This window comes from Phanerochaete carnosa (assembly GCF_000300595.1).
Source record: "Phanerochaete carnosa HHB-10118-sp unplaced genomic scaffold PHACAscaffold_2, whole genome shotgun sequence".
Taxonomy (NCBI): domain Eukaryota; kingdom Fungi; phylum Basidiomycota; class Agaricomycetes; order Polyporales; family Phanerochaetaceae; genus Phanerochaete; species Phanerochaete carnosa.
The window spans coordinates 2,032,710-2,049,858 of NW_006767629.1; the positions used below are offsets into that span (position 1 = coordinate 2,032,710).

Below are 17,149 nucleotides of genomic sequence, written 5' to 3' on the forward strand. Positions count from 1 at the left end.
TGGCCGCGAGGATCTACATGCGCATCATGAGCTGGGGGTCGTTCCCATCACGGGAGAGTCGCGGACAGTGGTGGCACCTTCCTCTTTCGGGCTGTCGGGGACGGGGGGAGCAGCCACGTGTTCGCAGGACGACGCGCGCTGGCCGAGAATGGGAACCTAAAGGACGGCGAGCGGCGACCCTGGCCACCCTCAGCCTCTTTGTCGCCTCATCCGGACATCTCAAAGCGGCCCCCACCCGCGACCGTTTCTCCCGTGGTGTATCACAGCCATTTAATATTATTTTGTTGGGCCTAGCGTAAGTCGCTGGTATCCCCCCGGAGAGACAGACATTAAACAAGTCGTGTCCATGTCGTCAGACTGCCCCGCTGCCAATCACCATCTCGCTGCAGCGGCTACGAAAGGACATCTGGCGTTTCCCTCCCTCCCTCGGTCGGGACTCCCTTCCCAAATCTCGCTGTTTCCCGCCCATACATCCAACAAGTCTTTGTCGGATCTCTCATCTTACGGAAGCCTGGATAACAAAAACCTGCCTGTCATGGAATGTGGCCACTCCTCATTCCCCCCCCCCCCCTTCTTAAACCGTCCTCCGCGGCCAAAAGATGTCACACACCCTCCTTATTGTCTGCCAGCCATGGGCTCCTCCGCCCTCCACTCTCTGCCCTGCCGCCTCCTGCAGATGCTCCCCGCCCTCGACAAGCCCACCCGTCGCGTTGGCAACAAACTCCCGGGCGCGAACTCAGACTCTTCCGAAGTCTCTGACAAAGCCCTCTACGACGCCTGGCTCGCCTCTCGGGCCGTTCCTGCCTCCAAAGCCATCCTCCTAACTCCCGGCGCCCAGCGCTCGCCATCACGCGAGAATGCTGCGCTAGCGGTCCGCATCGCTCGTCGCTCCTCCCTCGGCGTCCTCTCCCTCCTCTGGCAGCTCTACCCCTCGCGCATCCTCCTCCTCGTCGCCATGGACCTCTGCCGAGGCGCGTTTCCCGTCTTCAGGGGTTATTCCCAGGCCATGATCATCAACGAGGTGCGTCGCCCCGTCTCGCCGCCGCCTCCAATCATACCGAACCGCTGCTTCTAGGTTCAGTCCGTGATCTCGTCCGGTAATTTCGTCTGCACGAGACTCTGCCGACTTATCGCCACTGAATTGCTACGGCTCGCTCTCGAAAGCGGCTTCGATTCGTTCGCGTAAGTCCCAAGATCCGGAGAACGGGGTCCCAAACATCTGATTTTTTATTTATTTACTTTGTGACTGCGCAGGTCTGCAAACGAGGAGGTCGTCCAGAGCTCCGCCAGGTTTGCTCTCGAGTACCGTCTCATGGAGCAGCGGGTCCGGATGGACGTGCCCACCTTGGCGGATCCCAACGTGCGGGACTTGTTCCAAGAGTCTGACCTCTTCGTCCGTTCCTTCAGCGGCGTCGCCAACTTTGGCCTCTTCTCTCCCCTTGATCTCCTACGGATATTGACTCTTCTGTCCGAGATGCTGTCTCACCTCTTCGTTCTCTGGACCCTCACAACAGACCGCACACATCTCTCCTTGCTCGCTTTTTCCATCATCTCGTACATTGTACCGCTATTAATATCGTGGTGGAGACAGTACCCCGAGTACACGGATGACATCCAAGATATCAGGGCCGCTCGCGCCACCGCAAAGCAGAACAAAATGCGGGCGATGGCGCACAGTGACGCCTACCGCTCCGAGATCGTCCTCTTCGGTCTCGGACCTTGGATCCTCGACAACTGGGCGAGGGCACGGATGGCCACCCTCGGCCTGGATCAGCCACGGTCGTTTCCGGCCGAAAACAGCACATTCAACGTCCTGACGTCCAACATCAATGCTTCCGGCCTGCTCATGGCTCTCCAAAACGTAAGGTGCTCCACTGCCACGTCCGGCGTAGTCATCTGCAGCTCACGCTACACGCCCTCCAGATGCCCGTCCTCCTGGCGATGCAATCTTCCTCTGCCTCGCTGGGATCGTTCACCCTCTATCGCAACTCTATCCAGTCGATCGTCTTCAGCATTCAGCAGCTGTCCCAGCTATCGCGGATGGCCTTCCAGAGCATCTTTCTCATGGGCGCATTCTCCGCGGCGCTGCAAGTCCGACCCCGGCTCCAGCCTAGCCCAGAGGTTAAGCTTGCGTACCCGAGCAGTGGCAACGGGATGAAGATAGAAGCAAGGTACGAGTGCTCGTGTGACCCACGCCCCGACGCATGACCGGAATGCTGGTGATAGGAACATATCGTTTTCGTACCCAGGCAGTCACGAGCCTGCGGTCCGCAACGTGAGCTTCACGCTCAACCCCGGCGAGACCCTCGCCATCGTCGGCTACAACGGCTCAGGTGCGGGCCAGGTGTCTCCCCCAAAAAGCGCGCTACACGAGCTGACACCCGGCCGCAAATTTTTTTTTTCTTTCTCTTTCCCTGTTTTTTTTTTTTTTTTCCCTTCCAGGCAAGTCGACGCTCGCGAACATCCTGCTGCGCGTCACCGGCTTCGACGAGGGCGAGCTGCTCGTGAACGGGCACGACGTCCGGCGGTACGACGCCGCCGAGTACCACCGGCACCTCACCGCCGTCTTCCAGGGCTTCTCCAAGTTCGACGCCTCCGTCCGCCAGAACGTCGGCGTCGGCTACTTTCCCGACATGCAGCACCCCGCCGCCGTCGCCCGCGCCGTCAAGCTCGCCGGCGCAGACCCCGTCGTCGCCGCGCTGCCCCAGGGCCTCAAGACGCGCCTCGACGCCTCAGGAGCCGGCGCGTCGCTTCCACACTTTGCGGCGGCAGACCAGGGTCACCGTGCCAGTCCCCGCGGCCGTCCGCAAGGGCTGTCTGGCGGCGAGGTACGTCTTCTTCGTCGCAACCCAACGAGAGAGCAGGGAAGACGCTGACGCACACGCACACGTCTCCTTTTCGGACGCGCGCAGTGGCAGCGGATCGCCATCTCGCGCGCCTTCATGCGTGCGCAGCGGCCCGAGGTCGAGCTGCTGCTCCTGGACGAACCCGTGAGTGTCGCGCGTGCGCACATGCCCCGTCCGGCAATCTCCCTGCTGACGTCCAGTCCTGTTTTCATAACAAAATTGGAAAAAAAAAACGCACGCACGCACGCACGCACGCACGCAGACCGCCTCGCTGGACGCGCATGCCCAGAACCGCGTGTTCGAGACCGTCGACGAGCTCGCGCGCTCGGACGCGGGCGAGCGGACGAAGACGGTCGTCTTCATCACCCACCGGCTGTCCACCGCGCGCCGGGCGGACAAGATCGCCATGATGGAGCGCGGGGTGCGTTTCTCTCCCTTTGCTTCTCCACAGCCATCACCATGTTTTTGGCTGATTGTTTTTATATTTCTTCTTTTTCGCAGACGATCATCGAGTTCGGCACCCACGAAGAGCTCCTGGCCGCCGGCGGGGCGTATGCGTCTCTTTACAAGGCGTCCATATAGAGCGAGGGTGCACCCTCGGGACGGCACACACGGCACACACGCGAACGGGAGAAAAAACGCATGCTTATACAGCTCGTAGATGGTCTCTTGGACGATCAATGTACAGTTAGTGGGATATATTGAGGTACATTAGTTTTCCTGTATGTTCTATTCAGTAATGTCGTGTAGAATACGTCATGACTCCGTCGTGCAAAAATGCGTCTATGCCGTTTGACTCGAGCATCGGCAGCTGGCTCGCGACGCCAAAGGCCCCGAGCAGGAGCCCGCAGTCTTTCACCGCCTGGATCAGCGACGGTACCTCGTTCTGTTGCGCCAACAGAGCAAAGAAAAAAAAAGTAAGGAACAAGCGTATCGCATCCACTCAGTCGTAGGCACACACACTCACCAAGAACTCCGCGTCGAGCAACAGCCCGAGCAGGTTGTTCGTCTTGCAGACCTCGACGGCCGAGTTGAGGCTCGACACGCGGTAGTCGCGGGCGTCCCGGACGGCCAGCGCGGTAGCGCTGGGCGCGTGTGCGCCCGTCCGTCCGCACTGTGACGCGAAGAACACGGGATCTACCGAACGGGGGAGGGAGAAGGGACGGTTGAGCTCAACAAACCAATATGCACGCACACGGTCGCAAACACTTCGCGCGCGCGCGTGCGTGCGTTGGTTTTTACTTCTTGTACTCACAATTTGGCTGCTTCCAATTCAAGGCCGCGCAAACGTCCGGGGCGAATGACGTAAAGACGACGTTCCGCCGGCCGACGTGCCCCTCGAGCGAGGTTATGTCATAGATCGTCCGCAGGACCGCGTCCACGGCGTCGTTGAGATCGACCCGATGGCCCAGCGTCCGCTGCTCGAGCACCGGAGCCGTCGGGTACGCGAGCTCAAGGCACACGCCGAGGTGGGCGGGGATAATCTAGCACGCCGGTCGCTTAGCGCTCTGCAGGGAAGTGTCGCACAAAGAACAAAAAAAAAAGCGCACCTTGAGGAGATCGGAGAGCGCCACCATCGAGCGTGATATCACCGCTTGGATGTCCTTGATCGATAGCGACGAGCTCGCTGGCGGCAGTGGCCGTCGCCCGCGGCGTTCTGCAAGGGCCAGGAACTGCGCGAGCGTGACGTCCGCCACCCCGAGGTCAAAGGTGTCATCCGGCAGCCTCCACTCCGGATATGCCACCGGCTGCAGGTCCCGCGTGACTTGCACAGTGATGTAGAAAAAGCTGCCGCTTAGCGAAGAGTGTGTAAGAGAATGGCTTCCCGAGGAGATGATCGAGTGTGCCGAGGGAGATGTTTGCGCTGAAGCCAGCGAACGTGAAGGGGGCATGAACCGCGGAGTTGTCGCTTTCGCGGATGGTGTGGATAACGGACTGGCGATCGCCTTCCAGTACGTCTCAACTGCGCCTCCAATCTCAAGAGTCACTCCGCTGAATGGGGTAACCGTGATGATCTCGAAAGAGACCTACAGACACTGCTGAGCCCTCGCTCTCGTGTGATAAATATAGAGCCGCTCACCTCTCCGATGACATGCAGGCGATGGTCAAAGATGGGCAATGTCGATGCTTTCGTCGAGCCTGGTCCCAATGATGATGGCAACGAGGCTGCTCGACCAACGATTTTCGTGCCAAAGTTTGGGTATAACGAGAATTCCAGGGAAAGTGTGTCGATCGAGGGTACCTGGAAGGTGTACACTGTCCTCTCGTCGTCGGCTAACGGGAGTGAGATGCTGAAGGGCGCGGCAGTGACAGCTGGCGAGGCCGTGACGACCAGTTTTAGTCGAGGCGAGGTGTGAAGGTATCGCTCTGTCTTCTCCAAGCCGCTCAAGGGGGGACGTAGGCGCACCGCATTGGAAGGTTCCGCCGACGACTCAGGGTAGCGCGACATGCGATGGCCGATGGACACTTGTACAAGTGTGTTCTTGTCGAGATAGTTGTGCCCGTAGACGCGGTACGGCATCATAGGCGGTGGCAGCGAAAGCGACGGGATGGCGTCGATATCGGACTCGCCGCCAGTGGAACAAGTGTCCGACATGGACATGGGTGAGGGGTGCGAGATGGGTGTATGCGCGGCGGTGTATCGCTGCTTCGCCTCCATTAGAAGGGATACGCACGTGTGATGACCGTACCATGCTGCGTAGTGGACGGCAGAGTTTTCCAGTTCATCTGTGCGATCTGGCCTGCTTCCTGCCTCGAGAAGCACGCGAAGGCATTGCTCGTGGCCGTAACGAGCAGCGTGGAAGAGGGGTGTCCATTCGTTGTACTTATCCGGAGTGTCCCAGCCTTCCTGACCGACGAGTAATTGGCAGATCGTGTGATGGCCTTCCTGCGCTGCCAGATGAGTCGGGTACTCGCCGTTGGTATTGGGAAGACTTGGCGCGCCGTGCTGAAGCAGCAGAACCACAACGTCGTAATGACCGGAGCGTGCGGCGAGAGACAGGGGAATGAGGTCGCCGTTGAGGACGGTGGCCTGAACAGAGACGTGACCAACTTCTAAGAGTACCCGAACACATTCTACTGATCCTCGAAGTGTAGCGTAAATCATCGGAGTGCAATTGTCGAGATCCAGCGCATCCGCGCTCAGGCCCTCTTCGAGGAGCCGTCGGCAAACGGCGGAATGGCCACTCATAGCAGCATAGTGCAACGCAGAGCGGCCGTACACATCAACCTTCTCCCGTTGGACTCTGTTCTGCAGGCAGAGATCGACCAGCCGTAAGGCGCCAACTCGAGCCGCTTCATGAAGGCATGTGCGTCCATTGATGTCGTCAATAAAGCGATAGTCAAAAGGCGTGGATGTGGAGGCGAGAATGAAATCGGCCAGGTCAGCCGGAGCGTCAATGATGGCTTTCCATAGAAATCGGGTGACGTGTGTCCGCCCTTCAGGCGACTGTGACAAGGATTCGGAGTACCGGATTACTTCTCGTAGTGCATCTTTGTCCGAGTCTGCGACAGCCTTCCGGATACTGCTCTCCAAGTCAGTAAATAGACCTTGTTGACCAAAGCTCTCTGAGAGATGGTGCCCGAAGAGCGCCTCCTCGCTCGCCGGAGCTTCGTATATTACACCGACAGACAAGTCGGTGAGATCGAGAAGACAGGCCGCGACCGTGTCCGCAAGTTCGGATATCAGCTGGCAGCGGAGAGGTCAGCTGAGAGGCACATTCATTGCATGAGAGATTACCTGTCTATTGAACACTGGCTGGACGTCTACCTGTCTAGCCAGGTACAGCTCTTTGGTGCTCGATTTGGACCGTTTGTCCCATTTCTTCAGAATCTTACGGAAACCGGTAGCGTTGATCTCGACAAATTGCTGACATGGAATCAGCTTTCAAGTAATGATTGAGAGTTGGGATACGTTACCTGAAGCTTTCCGAGGTCGCGCTCGAGTAAATTGAAGCCTTCTTCGACGGCGCTCCACTCTACATGGTTTCGTGTGGGATAGTCGTCTAGCGAGTCTGGCAAGACACGAGAAGCTGCAGCCCTACGCTTTGAAAGCAGGGTTTCCAGGCGTGATTTGAGTTCGGCCTCCTTCTCCAGGTAGAAAGCATTGATCTGGAGACGACGGGACGGTCAGAGCTGCTCCCACGGCTAAGATGTGGCGAATTGCTTGCTTTCTCTAGCTCTCGCTCTAGTTTGAAGAAGAACGCCGCCTTGTACGCCTGAAATTCTCTGCCCCTTTCGTCTTCTTGGCCCGTTCCAGACGACAAGAACGGTAGCCCCAGTATTTCTGCACCTAGTGGTTGTGCTTACAGAGTAATGAGAACGTTTGTCGGATGAACCCCCTCTGATGAGATGCTCACCGACTGCGATAGCCGTGGCCTCTGAAACTGGCTTGTTTGCCCCGAGGGCGGATATGATCTTCTTGAGCGACTTGTAGTCGAGATAGAATTGGGACCATCCCGGGACTTGATCAGCCTGAATTTTCTTGCCAAACTACACGTACAAACGCGACGAATGAGTGAGATGGTGTACAGGAGGCACAATGGTGTTTGAGATGGATTGACCTTCATGTTGGCGGTCGTTCAAGCTGTCCAGACTGGGTGCCCGCTGTTAGGGATTGGACGGCGAGAGACTGGGGAGTGTCGAGGGGCTGCAGAGAGGAGAGCGAGACGGAGGAGCATCGGTCTTCATGGACTGAGCAGGAGAGGCATGTTAAGACTCCCCGAGCCAAACGAGTCCAAGCTGAGTAGTTTTCCACGTGGAAACGCGATTATCTTTCCGGGAAACGGAGATCCTCGAATCTGATCTGACGAACGTGCATTCCGATCGTCCACTCATAACGCTGCCCTCGGGCTCGGAGCCTTCAAACTCGCACCCAAATATTCAGACAAGGATCTTTCGCAATTGCCACACTCGAGCAGGCAGCAGAGTTACAGGGCACCGGCCATGCGCTTGTACTTGCTCGTACGCGCATTTGTAGCAGAAAACATATCCAGACGGAAACGCCGTCGCGTTCGCCAGGGCCTGCCGGCACAGCCCACACTCTCCGTACTTGACTCCTTCAATGCGCAGGCCGCGAGGGTGCGGAGGAAGCAGGCGTGGCGGAGGCACCGCAGGACCCAGCGGGGACACCGACAGAGCCCGTGCCGGCGAACTGGGCGAGTACCACCATTCCAGGAACCTGATGAAGAAGATGGCTGTCGGAAGTAGCACCTTGAGGCTGTCCAACAACAGTCGTGGCGAGGACAGAAACAGACGTCGAAGCTTGGCCAAGAGTCCCTGTGGGAGGCTTCCTGCCAGAGGTTTCGGAGACGCATTCCTCGCCGCAAGCTGTCAGCAGGTCAGATGCGGCGCATGTACGGTGGCAGTAAACAAACGCACCATATCCTCAGGGCCTAAACGGCGGATGTCAGCGCCGATCCACTGGAGCCACGGCCGGTAGTACGGAGTCTTGTCGAAGAGGTACGCCACATTGCACACAAGCAGCCACACCTCAAACGCCGTGTTGGCCCATGGGTAGAAGGTCTTGAATACTCTCCTTAATTTTGCAGCAAACGTCTGAATAGATTTTTAAACGCGTGCAACTGGCACGTGAGCATAGGCGCACCTCTTCCGACAACAGCCTAGTCTGCCGTGTGTTTGCATTCTCATCCAAGATATCACGATCGATGCCCCCACCCAAGGCTTCGAAATAGTCCGCAGCTTTAGCACGGATGTACGGCAGACCAATCTATACTTTCTCGTAAGATGGTAGCTTACGGTGGTTCTTGGACTGCACATACCAGGAAGAGCATCGACCTCCACACTTCCTTGTCGCGCAGCCTCTCTTCGTTCAACACGCCACCTACAGCCGCTCTCGCACGCTCCGTCTCAAACAGGGGTCGCCGCCTTCTCTTCAACCCATAAAAGTTCTCAGCAAAGGAAGCACCTGTATATCGTAAGCATGTCAGAAGTAAAGTAGATCCGAGCCTCCATACCATGCTTGCGGAGGTAGTGACGTTCGACAAATAACATGAGCGTTGCGTAGAACTCTTCATGCCTGTTCACTAGTCGCAAGAGGTACCGTGGGTACCTCTGTGCAAACACCTATACGCATCATGGTAAGCTTTCGAGTACGAACGCCAGAGCTTCGGTCATACGTACCGAGAGAATGTACTTCAACGCCGGCTGGAGAAGGTCGCGCAGCTGTTCCTGAGCAACCAGCTCAAAGAGCGATGGTTTCAACTGGTCGCCTCCCACATCGCTGAAGAATTCCATGAACTTGGGTAGTTGAAGGTGGAAGGGTATTCATGGTTGGGCGTGCACCCCGAGATATCTTGCCTCGCGAGAGGTCGGCGACTATCACACACCCGGCAATCACACAGGCGCTCTCCTAATAAGCGCTCTAGTGTACCACTCAGGAAACGGATCGCCCTCGCACTAACTCCACTATAGCTATAACTGAACACTGCTATTGGAATAATTTGTGCGCAGAAGGTTGACAGCCATGTAATGCATACGTGAGCCCATCTTTTGTATTTTAATGTGCGCTACATACTGGACCATGAATATTTTCAATGGAGAGGTCCCAGAGACCGGTCAGGGATTAAGCTCCAGAGCACCGAGCCGCCAAGGCCGTGTGGGAGATGGCGTGGCCATGGACGCGGCGGCGGTCACTTTCTATGGCCTACAGGACACATGGACGACTCTGCTCAGTCATAAAGAGATACGCAGGCCATGAAACACATTGATTATGGCCACAATTTCATTTCATTCTCTGCAAAGTCGACGGCGAAGGACGTGCATGTTGAGTACAGATGGCGCGAGTACGGCGAGACGTACAATCAACCCGAGCCAAGCCGCTTGGCGAGATAGTCCTCCAAGCTTGCCTGCTTCCACCGCTTCTCCGTTATGCGTAACATCTCCGGAAACCATTCTCGTAGTTCGTCTTCCCGGTTCAAGACCATGCTGGCGAGGGCCTTGCCGCTCAACCAGGCGTGGACCATACCCTCGCCGGTGTATCCCGCCGATATCCATTCACCGGGCGCTGCCGTCATTTCACCGCACGAGCGGGCCTCTTTCGCCAACATGCGTGGGGTAGATGACGCAGGCGGCTCGGGCCTACCGGAGACTTTCTGCGGTAGGCGTCCGACCCAAGGCAGCCCATCGGCCGAGATGCCCAAGATGCCGCCCCACTCCGCCTTCGTGCGCCCCTCGCCCCACTGTACGCCGCCGTCGTCCTTTGACTGTTCGGGCTCCTTCTCGCGGCCCCACGTGCGCTCGCCAAAGTAGAGAGGGAGCGCGCCGGCGAGGTGGCTCGCGACGGCGACGCTGAACGCGCTGTCGTCGTTCGCGCCGAGGTCCGCGAGAGCGCTGTCGAATGCGGACGCCCAGCCGCCGCCGAACATGAGCTCATGCTCGCCCACAGGGAGCTGCGTGAGGTAGTCGTAGCCGAGTCCGCCCGGGTGGAACACATATGAGCGCTGCCCGTTCAGCGTCGCGCGCCCGAGGGCCGTCCCCGGTCGCTGCGCGCTCATCGTCCCCCGGATGGGCACGATCTTCTCGCGCATCGGTGCGACGAGATGCGAGACCCAGCCGTTTGTCGCGTGCACAACGTGCGCAGTCAGTACGTTGCCGCGCGGCGTGCAGACAGTGTAGTACGGGATGGAAGCGGTGAGGGCTTTGATGTTTGTGCAGGGCGTGTGGGCCGCGATAAAGAACCTGCTCTGGTATCAGGCTGAGGGGGGTAGTCTGTAGTGAGTCGACTAACCTCTCGGAGTGCCGATCTAGGAGCTTGACCAGGAGGTGTGTGACGAAGCGATAAGGGTGTATGGCACCGCCTGGACCCAAAATGCATCCTGCTGCTCTTTTCGAAAGGCTGAACTTCTGCTCAGACATGAGAGAGTGTTCAAAGTGCCTGAGAGAAGGAAACGCACTTCCTGTGCCTCTGTGCCAGCATATGCGACATACTCTTGCGCCACCTCAGGCCCGTCCTCTTTCCACTCTTCCAAAGCTTCACGCTCCTCCGTGAAGTCGTCCTGCGTGAAGAACACTTCCAAGTGCTCTGTCACCCGGACCTGCGATTCTTTCAAGATATCCTCCCGAGAGGCGATAGCTTGCAGCTCTCGGACGTGGGCCAGTCGGAAGCTATTAAGTTTTCGCGCATCCTTCTCTCCGTACCGCGCTTTGAGGTTCTTCCAGTCATTCCACAGCGGAGGATTGATGTGGCCACCATTCCTAACCTATCTGTCTAGACCGCTGAAGTGAAAACGCGAATTGTGCACGCACCTTCCAGTTGCACCAGAACAAACTTCGCGCGCCTCGAGCATCAGCACCCGTATTGAATCGTCTCCCGAGAGCGCATTGTACACGAACGAGGCACCGGTGATACCGGACCCAATGACCACAATATCGACATAGTCGGGTAACGGCTGTTGAATGGACGATATCGGGGACTTTGGTATCGTCCAGAAGGGCAAACTGGGGTTCACTGCAGGCAATCCAGGCGATTCCTTGATGCGTTTGGATATCTTGTCAAGGATCTGGTTGACCATGTAGACTGCCCCTATGATCAACTTTGCTCTGGACAAGACGCTCCCCATGGCTCTCTGGTTTCGGCGGAAGACAAGTGCGTCGCAACCGATAACTGATTTGTTAAGTGGTGCGGGCGTGTGAGAAGGCAACTATCTTACGAACTTGTCGTGCGTGCATTATCGGCAGGTGATTACGGTGAACCCACGGCACACCATTCTGGGTCTGGCCGCAATATGACTACGTCAGGCTTGTCAGTTTAAGAAGTAAAAGGCCGGTGTTGGCTGGTAACATTTGGGGATGGGCTGCAGGATGATGATGGCAAGTGCTAGAACGGGAGACAGCGTCGAGAAAACGGGCGGCAGATATATGAACGATCGAACACCGCTTTGCATGTCTCGCCTCAATGGTCTCACCTCAATAGAGCCCGCCCTGTGGCTTGACGTCTGTAAGCGTGCAATATGTTCCGGTGGGCGCAGAGTGGTCCACTATATGCGATCTTCGTCAAGAACCATTCCTTTGATGGCCTGAGTCCGCTCGAGACAAATTTTGTATAAGTACATGAGTCGAGCTACGCAATATATCTATGGTATGCGTATAGTAGGATGTGTCCTGAAAATGCGAGCACGGCCGGAAGGAAAAGCCGTGCCAGCTCGATGCACTGGAATTCGTCCAACATCGGAATGATGCTGGACGGCAGCGTAGATGAGAAATGCCGATGTTCCATGACCGTAATTGGCACGGCATGTAGAAATGGCACCCGTGCGGTACCTTGACTTGGTACATGGGTGTCCTGCGGCGCCGGCGTTTCAATGTACTCTGAGATGTAAGCCCAATAGGGTTTGTTCAGACACAGGATTTGGAGTTGAACTCGCTGGCTTTATAATAGCCAGGTAGATGTGCGTACGCAAAAAAAACTCGCTAGTTATTGAGGCCAAGGGTGATCAATTGATTTCCCACGCCGTACTGTAATTCCGCTTGCGCAAGGCCCGCGCGGAGCAACTAGAACTCAACCGACGGCCAGGCAGCCAGAAATGTGCAACAAACTTGTATTATAGACAGGCGAATATACAGGAATGGCGACCACACAACAAAAGACGGAAGGCTACCAAGAAAATGAGACACCGTTCGACGAGAACAGTTCTTCAGTCCATTGCCAGAGGATCTCCTGCTCGTCATCTCGTCCTACAGCGCGTCGAAGACGACAAGAGCACTTCTTAAGCGTGGTGATCTCAGTCTCCTGCCATTCCCCAGGGCTCGAAATATCTATAGATTTTGAGCAATTAAGCGCAGACTCGAAATGAGTACGTACCTTCCTCGACCGTACCAGTCCATTCGAAGTATCGCTGTACCAGATACGCGACATTCTCGCGTCTGACATCGTTATGCGTCGAGCCCCCTTCGTCTACAAGGGATACTGGCTTCACCAGAGGCAGACGAAGATCTTCTAAGCCAGAGTCGAAGAGTGCTAGCGTGATAGGTTTACTACTTTGCTCCGGGTTAGTTCTGCTATATCAGATCGTTCGAAGAATGACTCACGTCTGTGCGGCCAAAGTAGACACAGTGGACAGTGCATGATGAATCAGAGTGAGGTAGGAAGATACAGTGGCTTCGGGGTCTTCGACGAAGTATGACGATGGTTCATGCAAGACTACCAGAGAAGGCGCCGTCGCAAAAGTTGTCTTCGAGTGCAGAAAGTCCACCTTCCCCTCTAAAGTCTCGTGAAATAGAGACAGCAAGAGTGTGAGGTGAGTCGGCGTCGGGGGATACCTAGAGTGATCTTCAGCTACGCCCGCATACCGACTGGCACCCAGCGCACTGACAAAACGTCGACTTTAGACGTGGCTTTGCATGTGAGACCGTCGCTACCGTGTTTACGAATCCATTCGTCGTTAAAGCTCTTCAAAGAATGCACAAATCGCGCCCGAGACGGAGTGAGTAGAACGGCCTTCGGAGCGTCGTAGTGGAGTACATAGGAATAGCACAAGTGGATCGGCGCAGAGGCGTGAAAAGAACCTTTCAGTAACAGGGTCTCTAAGTCTGGCAGAGTTGGGGCCGGCGCGGGAAAGATTGTGGCCATTTCGTGAGGTTCACCCAGCCTGCATGATGGTCAAGGAGGAGGTTCGTGCATGTGCCAGACGCCCACACTTTGATCAGAACGACCACCGTCTCGTCCTTCCGCTTGCTTTAGGCTGCCGACGGCCTCTATGTACCCTCCGCGTTCTGTTAGTTCTCGAATCTGAACTCCTGCGTAAACTATGCACCCGTTTGCTACCTACGTAATCCGGAGCTACTACAAAGCTATTGGCTGGAGTGAAGACGACTTCTATGCTCACATAACGCGTTCATCCAATGGTATGTAGTCATTGGTCCTCGAGTACTGGCTATGTGAGATGCTGACAATTGCTACCTGCAGCTATACTGGACTTTGATGTCCCGTCCGGACTAAAGTTCGCGATCTCCAAGTCGCCCAATCCATCGTTCAAAACCTCATATTCCATGAGTGCTTTGCCATCATTGCACGGTTCAATAGGGTACATCTTCACGTCATGCAACTTGGATATCAGGGGCTCGGGCAATGTGCGAGTGAAGGATATGGTGGATCGCTTCAGGGTGTATGACCAGCCACGGAGGCCCGAGGGCAAGCCGGAAGAGTGGCTAGCGGGCGAACGTGTGGACACGCGTGGTAAGCACCATATGCGTTCGTGAGGTATGTGCCAAGTTGAACATCATTGAGCTAGATTACCTGTTGTACGGAAGGATTTATGTCCCGACGGGCCGTCTGGAAGCCATCTATTCAACACAAGTTACCCCTACGCTCCAGGCTCTTGTCGCAGCTATCTCGGATCCACGGCATAGTCTGTATAGTGGTGAACGGCACCGCAGCGGGGCTTCTCCGAGCAACGTTCTGGTCAAGCTCCAGCACTCGACCGGTCGTTGGTGTACAGAGTATTCGTGGAGTGCGGAGGACCAGATGTGGGGTGTGCAGTGTATGCATAATTTCGGCAAGCTAGGGACTTCGACTTCGCATGACACTCCAGATGATGCCTCGAAAGAGAAGCCGAAGAGAGTAGACGAGGAGGACGCTATGGAAGGTGGGCTTAAAGGCCGTATCTCAGCAGGGGCTGAGTTCTACTTGAGCACCAAGGAGAAAAGTGCTGGAGGTATGTCTTGGTGGACAGTATCTGTCCAGCGACTTATGCACCTTTCTAGTGTCTGCCGGAATTCGATTTACGACTTTACCGGACGCAACTCCGCCGTCTGCACAGGTTCCGCAGCCTCCGAATGGCGCGACAGCTCCGCCGGGTCCTCCTTCCCAGCCACCTACCACTATAACTGCTGTGTTTAACCCAATGCTTGGACACGTATCTGGGGCCTATGCTGCTCGTGTATCGCGAGACCTTTCACTTTGTTCTCGCTTTGACTTCAATGTCTATAGTTACGAGAGCGAATGGTCTCTAGGTGCCGAGTGGTGGACGCGTCGGCATAAGCCAAAGAGCGAGTCGCCTGTAGTGCCGGACCTTTCGTCTCCAACTTTGCCCCTCGTCGTGACACCTGTGCAGCCGCCACCTCCTCCCCAAAATGACGATATTCAAGGAGTGGTCAAAGCTCGCGCGTCAACAACCACTGTATGTATCTTCGTTAGTTTTTAGGAAGACATGCTAACCTTGCATGGTTTACAGGACGTCTCGCTGATGTGGGAAGGACGGATTCGTAATTTACTGGTTAGCTTAGGAATAACCTCAAACTTGTCCAGCCGCGCGAAACCGATAAAAGCAGTTGGGCTCGAGATATCGTATTTCGGTTCAGAATAAACAGTGTATATATTGCCCACAGAGCTCGGCTTGGTTCAAAGAGGCGAGATTCAAGCTTGTTATTTTTGCTACAGCGATCCGAGCGAATAACCCATCATTACATGTGTACCGATTTACATATTACCACGCTATACACTCGCCCGCAAAAATGGCCGTGACGGATATTACAGTGGAGGGGGCCGGATGGGTATCAATATATCAAGCACAGTAGGTAACCAACACGAGTCCGAGTTCAAAGCAGGAAACAGAGAGGAGATTTGGCGAATAAGATACAAGCGATAGATGTCGCGTGCGTAGAGATCGCACCCTTCAGTCGGACTTGACAGCCGCAGCGGCTTCCTTCTCCCTGCGGGGCAGCGGTGAACCTCCAAGCGTCCTAGCAAGCCTGGAGATCGCATCGACGGAGATGACGGGACGCGTCGTGTGTGCGCGCGTGTGAGCGTGGACGGTCCCGGGCCCGGCGGGCGGGGTGGAATGGTTGCGTCCGTGTGTGAATACATCCCCTCGGCGCGGGCGATCGCTGTCCGAGTGGTGCTCTAAATTGAATCGCCCGACGGTGTGCGCACGATTGTGCGACGGGTTGAACCCACCTCGGGGAGGACGGGGCCCAAGGTACTGAGGCGCAGATGCCGAAGGTGTTATAGCGTGGATCGATGCATTCAAGCTGCGATCGGAAGGCGATGGAGAAGAGTCCTTCGACGGGAAGTCTGAGAGACTTGAGCGGGGTAGTGCGTGTCTTGGCGAAGAGACGCCTTCGTTGCGCACAGATCCAATATACCCCTTCTGTGGAGATGGCGTCCTCGAGGGCTTCGAAGATCCACTAACTGATCGCGACGCTGTAGAGGCTGGAGCTACGCTGCTACCAACATTGGTGTCCTTCGCATCAGTATCCGAACGTGATGTGCTTGTCGGAATATTAGGATTGACGGCACTAGGAGGGACCGTTTCTCGGGGTGTCTCGTCCCCTGCACGTCCATCTTTCGCATCCTCATGAACCTCGTGCAGCTTAATGGAGGGCGTAGGTATGTCGACGTCGTTTAAAGTGGGTAAAGGCTTGAGTGTGTCCTGGAGAATTGGGGAAATGACACTAGCAGCGCTCTCTTCAGAGACGCTCGTTGTATCTGCAGAGACGGCAGTCGGGTGGACACCCCAATCATCCAAGTCGGGAAGGCTATCATCATCGTCGCCAGCCCAGTCGATGTGGCTCCCAGGAGTATGAGGTCGATCCATCGCCACCGCACGGACACGTTCCACAAGAGCATCAATATCATGCTTGATATCGAACGGTGTTGCTACATGTTTGGGTGGTAGGGGAGCGAGGTGAGGGGGGAGGTCCTTGGGTGGCGGCACAGCCTTCTCTTTGAGGATACCGTTTTCGGGGGACAATGAAGGCTTCCTTTGTACAGAAGGAGGTATGACAGTGGATGGCTGAGAAGCCTTGCTATTGCCACGTTTCCGACGTGACGGCGTGCGGGGTGACACGGAGGGCGAGGAAGAGGGGTTGGATGCGGACGTTACGGAGGCATCCACATTCAGACTCGGTCCCCTGCGCTGTCCTTTCGGCTCCGACCCTCGGCGGGCAGGCTTGGATGCACTAGATCCTTTGGACGGAGGAGCACCTTGGGTTTGATCTGCAGGAGCAGTAGATGATGGTTGGACAGGGGATTTGGGAAGATCGGAGGAAGGCTTCTCCTGCGCTTGGTTCGCGTTTGCACCAGATTTACTGGATGCGACCTCAGGTTTGGACGGTGTCGTGCCTTTGCCGTTGGCGGGCCTTCCTCCCCTTCCACGACCACCTCTACCTCTCGGGCCTCCTCTGCCTGTGCCGCGAGATGCGGCACCGGGCTCTGAGCTCTTGGCAGCCCGGCTAGGGCGGTTAGGGCCGGGTTCTTTCGCCCACATGGACGCGTTCGTACCCCCATTCACCACGATAGGAGAGGCAGTAGAAGCCATGGATATGTAGGATAGAGACGGTATATA

General features: G+C 56.3%; 6 protein-coding genes across 6 annotated transcripts; 2 read left to right on the forward strand and 4 right to left on the reverse strand.

Moving 5' to 3' along the window:
- Positions 1–676: 676 nt before the first annotated feature.
- On the forward strand, positions 677–3,428 carry PHACADRAFT_85750 (uncharacterized protein; the record flags this gene model as incomplete). The annotated part of the gene is made up of 9 exons (XM_007391844.1): positions 677–1,021; positions 1,076–1,182; positions 1,255–1,861; positions 1,924–2,171; positions 2,227–2,333; positions 2,443–2,828; positions 2,913–2,990; positions 3,109–3,267; positions 3,348–3,428. 9 exons carry the CDS (start codon positions 677–679, stop codon positions 3,426–3,428), a joined length of 2,118 nt encoding a protein of 705 aa, XP_007391906.1.
- On the reverse strand, positions 3,343–7,350 carry PHACADRAFT_136945 (uncharacterized protein). Its single transcript, XM_007391845.1, is given in 11 exon segments — positions 3,343–3,732; positions 3,814–3,983; positions 4,102–4,330; positions 4,397–4,873; positions 4,927–5,230; positions 5,276–6,438; positions 6,475–6,534; positions 6,586–6,714; positions 6,765–6,956; positions 6,968–7,131; positions 7,169–7,350. The coding sequence occupies 6 exon segments, from the start codon at positions 6,034–6,036 to the stop codon at positions 3,580–3,582; spliced, it is 2,094 nt and encodes a 697-aa protein (XP_007391907.1). The 5' UTR covers positions 6,037–6,438; positions 6,475–6,534; positions 6,586–6,714; positions 6,765–6,956; positions 6,968–7,131; positions 7,169–7,350; the 3' UTR covers positions 3,343–3,579.
- A 377-nt stretch (positions 7,351–7,727) lies between these two features.
- On the reverse strand, positions 7,728–9,101 carry PHACADRAFT_86095 (uncharacterized protein; the record flags this gene model as incomplete). Its single annotated transcript, XM_007391846.1, has 6 exons — positions 7,728–8,163; positions 8,218–8,402; positions 8,452–8,574; positions 8,627–8,772; positions 8,822–8,930; positions 8,988–9,101. 6 exons carry the CDS (start codon positions 9,099–9,101, stop codon positions 7,728–7,730), a joined length of 1,113 nt encoding a protein of 370 aa, XP_007391908.1.
- A 444-nt stretch (positions 9,102–9,545) lies between these two features.
- On the reverse strand, positions 9,546–11,622 carry PHACADRAFT_249776 (uncharacterized protein). Its single transcript, XM_007391847.1, has 4 exons — positions 11,112–11,622; positions 10,760–11,060; positions 10,594–10,709; positions 9,546–10,544 (listed from the first exon to the last, which is right to left on the reverse strand). The coding sequence occupies exons 1-4, from the start codon at positions 11,375–11,377 to the stop codon at positions 9,668–9,670; spliced, it is 1,560 nt and encodes a 519-aa protein (XP_007391909.1). The 5' UTR covers positions 11,378–11,622; the 3' UTR covers positions 9,546–9,667.
- Positions 11,623–13,140: 1,518 nt separating this feature from the next.
- On the reverse strand, positions 13,141–13,468 carry PHACADRAFT_136950 (uncharacterized protein; the record flags this gene model as incomplete). Its single annotated transcript, XM_007391848.1, has 1 exon — positions 13,141–13,468. Exon 1 carries the CDS (start codon positions 13,432–13,434, stop codon positions 13,141–13,143), a length of 294 nt encoding a protein of 97 aa, XP_007391910.1. The 5' UTR covers positions 13,435–13,468.
- Positions 13,469–13,545: 77 nt separating this feature from the next.
- On the forward strand, positions 13,546–17,017 carry PHACADRAFT_249780 (uncharacterized protein). Its single transcript, XM_007391849.1, has 5 exons — positions 13,546–13,709; positions 13,771–14,040; positions 14,096–14,518; positions 14,568–14,983; positions 15,038–17,017. Exons 1-5 carry the CDS (start codon positions 13,613–13,615, stop codon positions 15,167–15,169), a joined length of 1,338 nt encoding a protein of 445 aa, XP_007391911.1. The 5' UTR covers positions 13,546–13,612; the 3' UTR covers positions 15,170–17,017.
- The last annotated feature ends 132 nt before the right edge of the window (positions 17,018–17,149 follow it).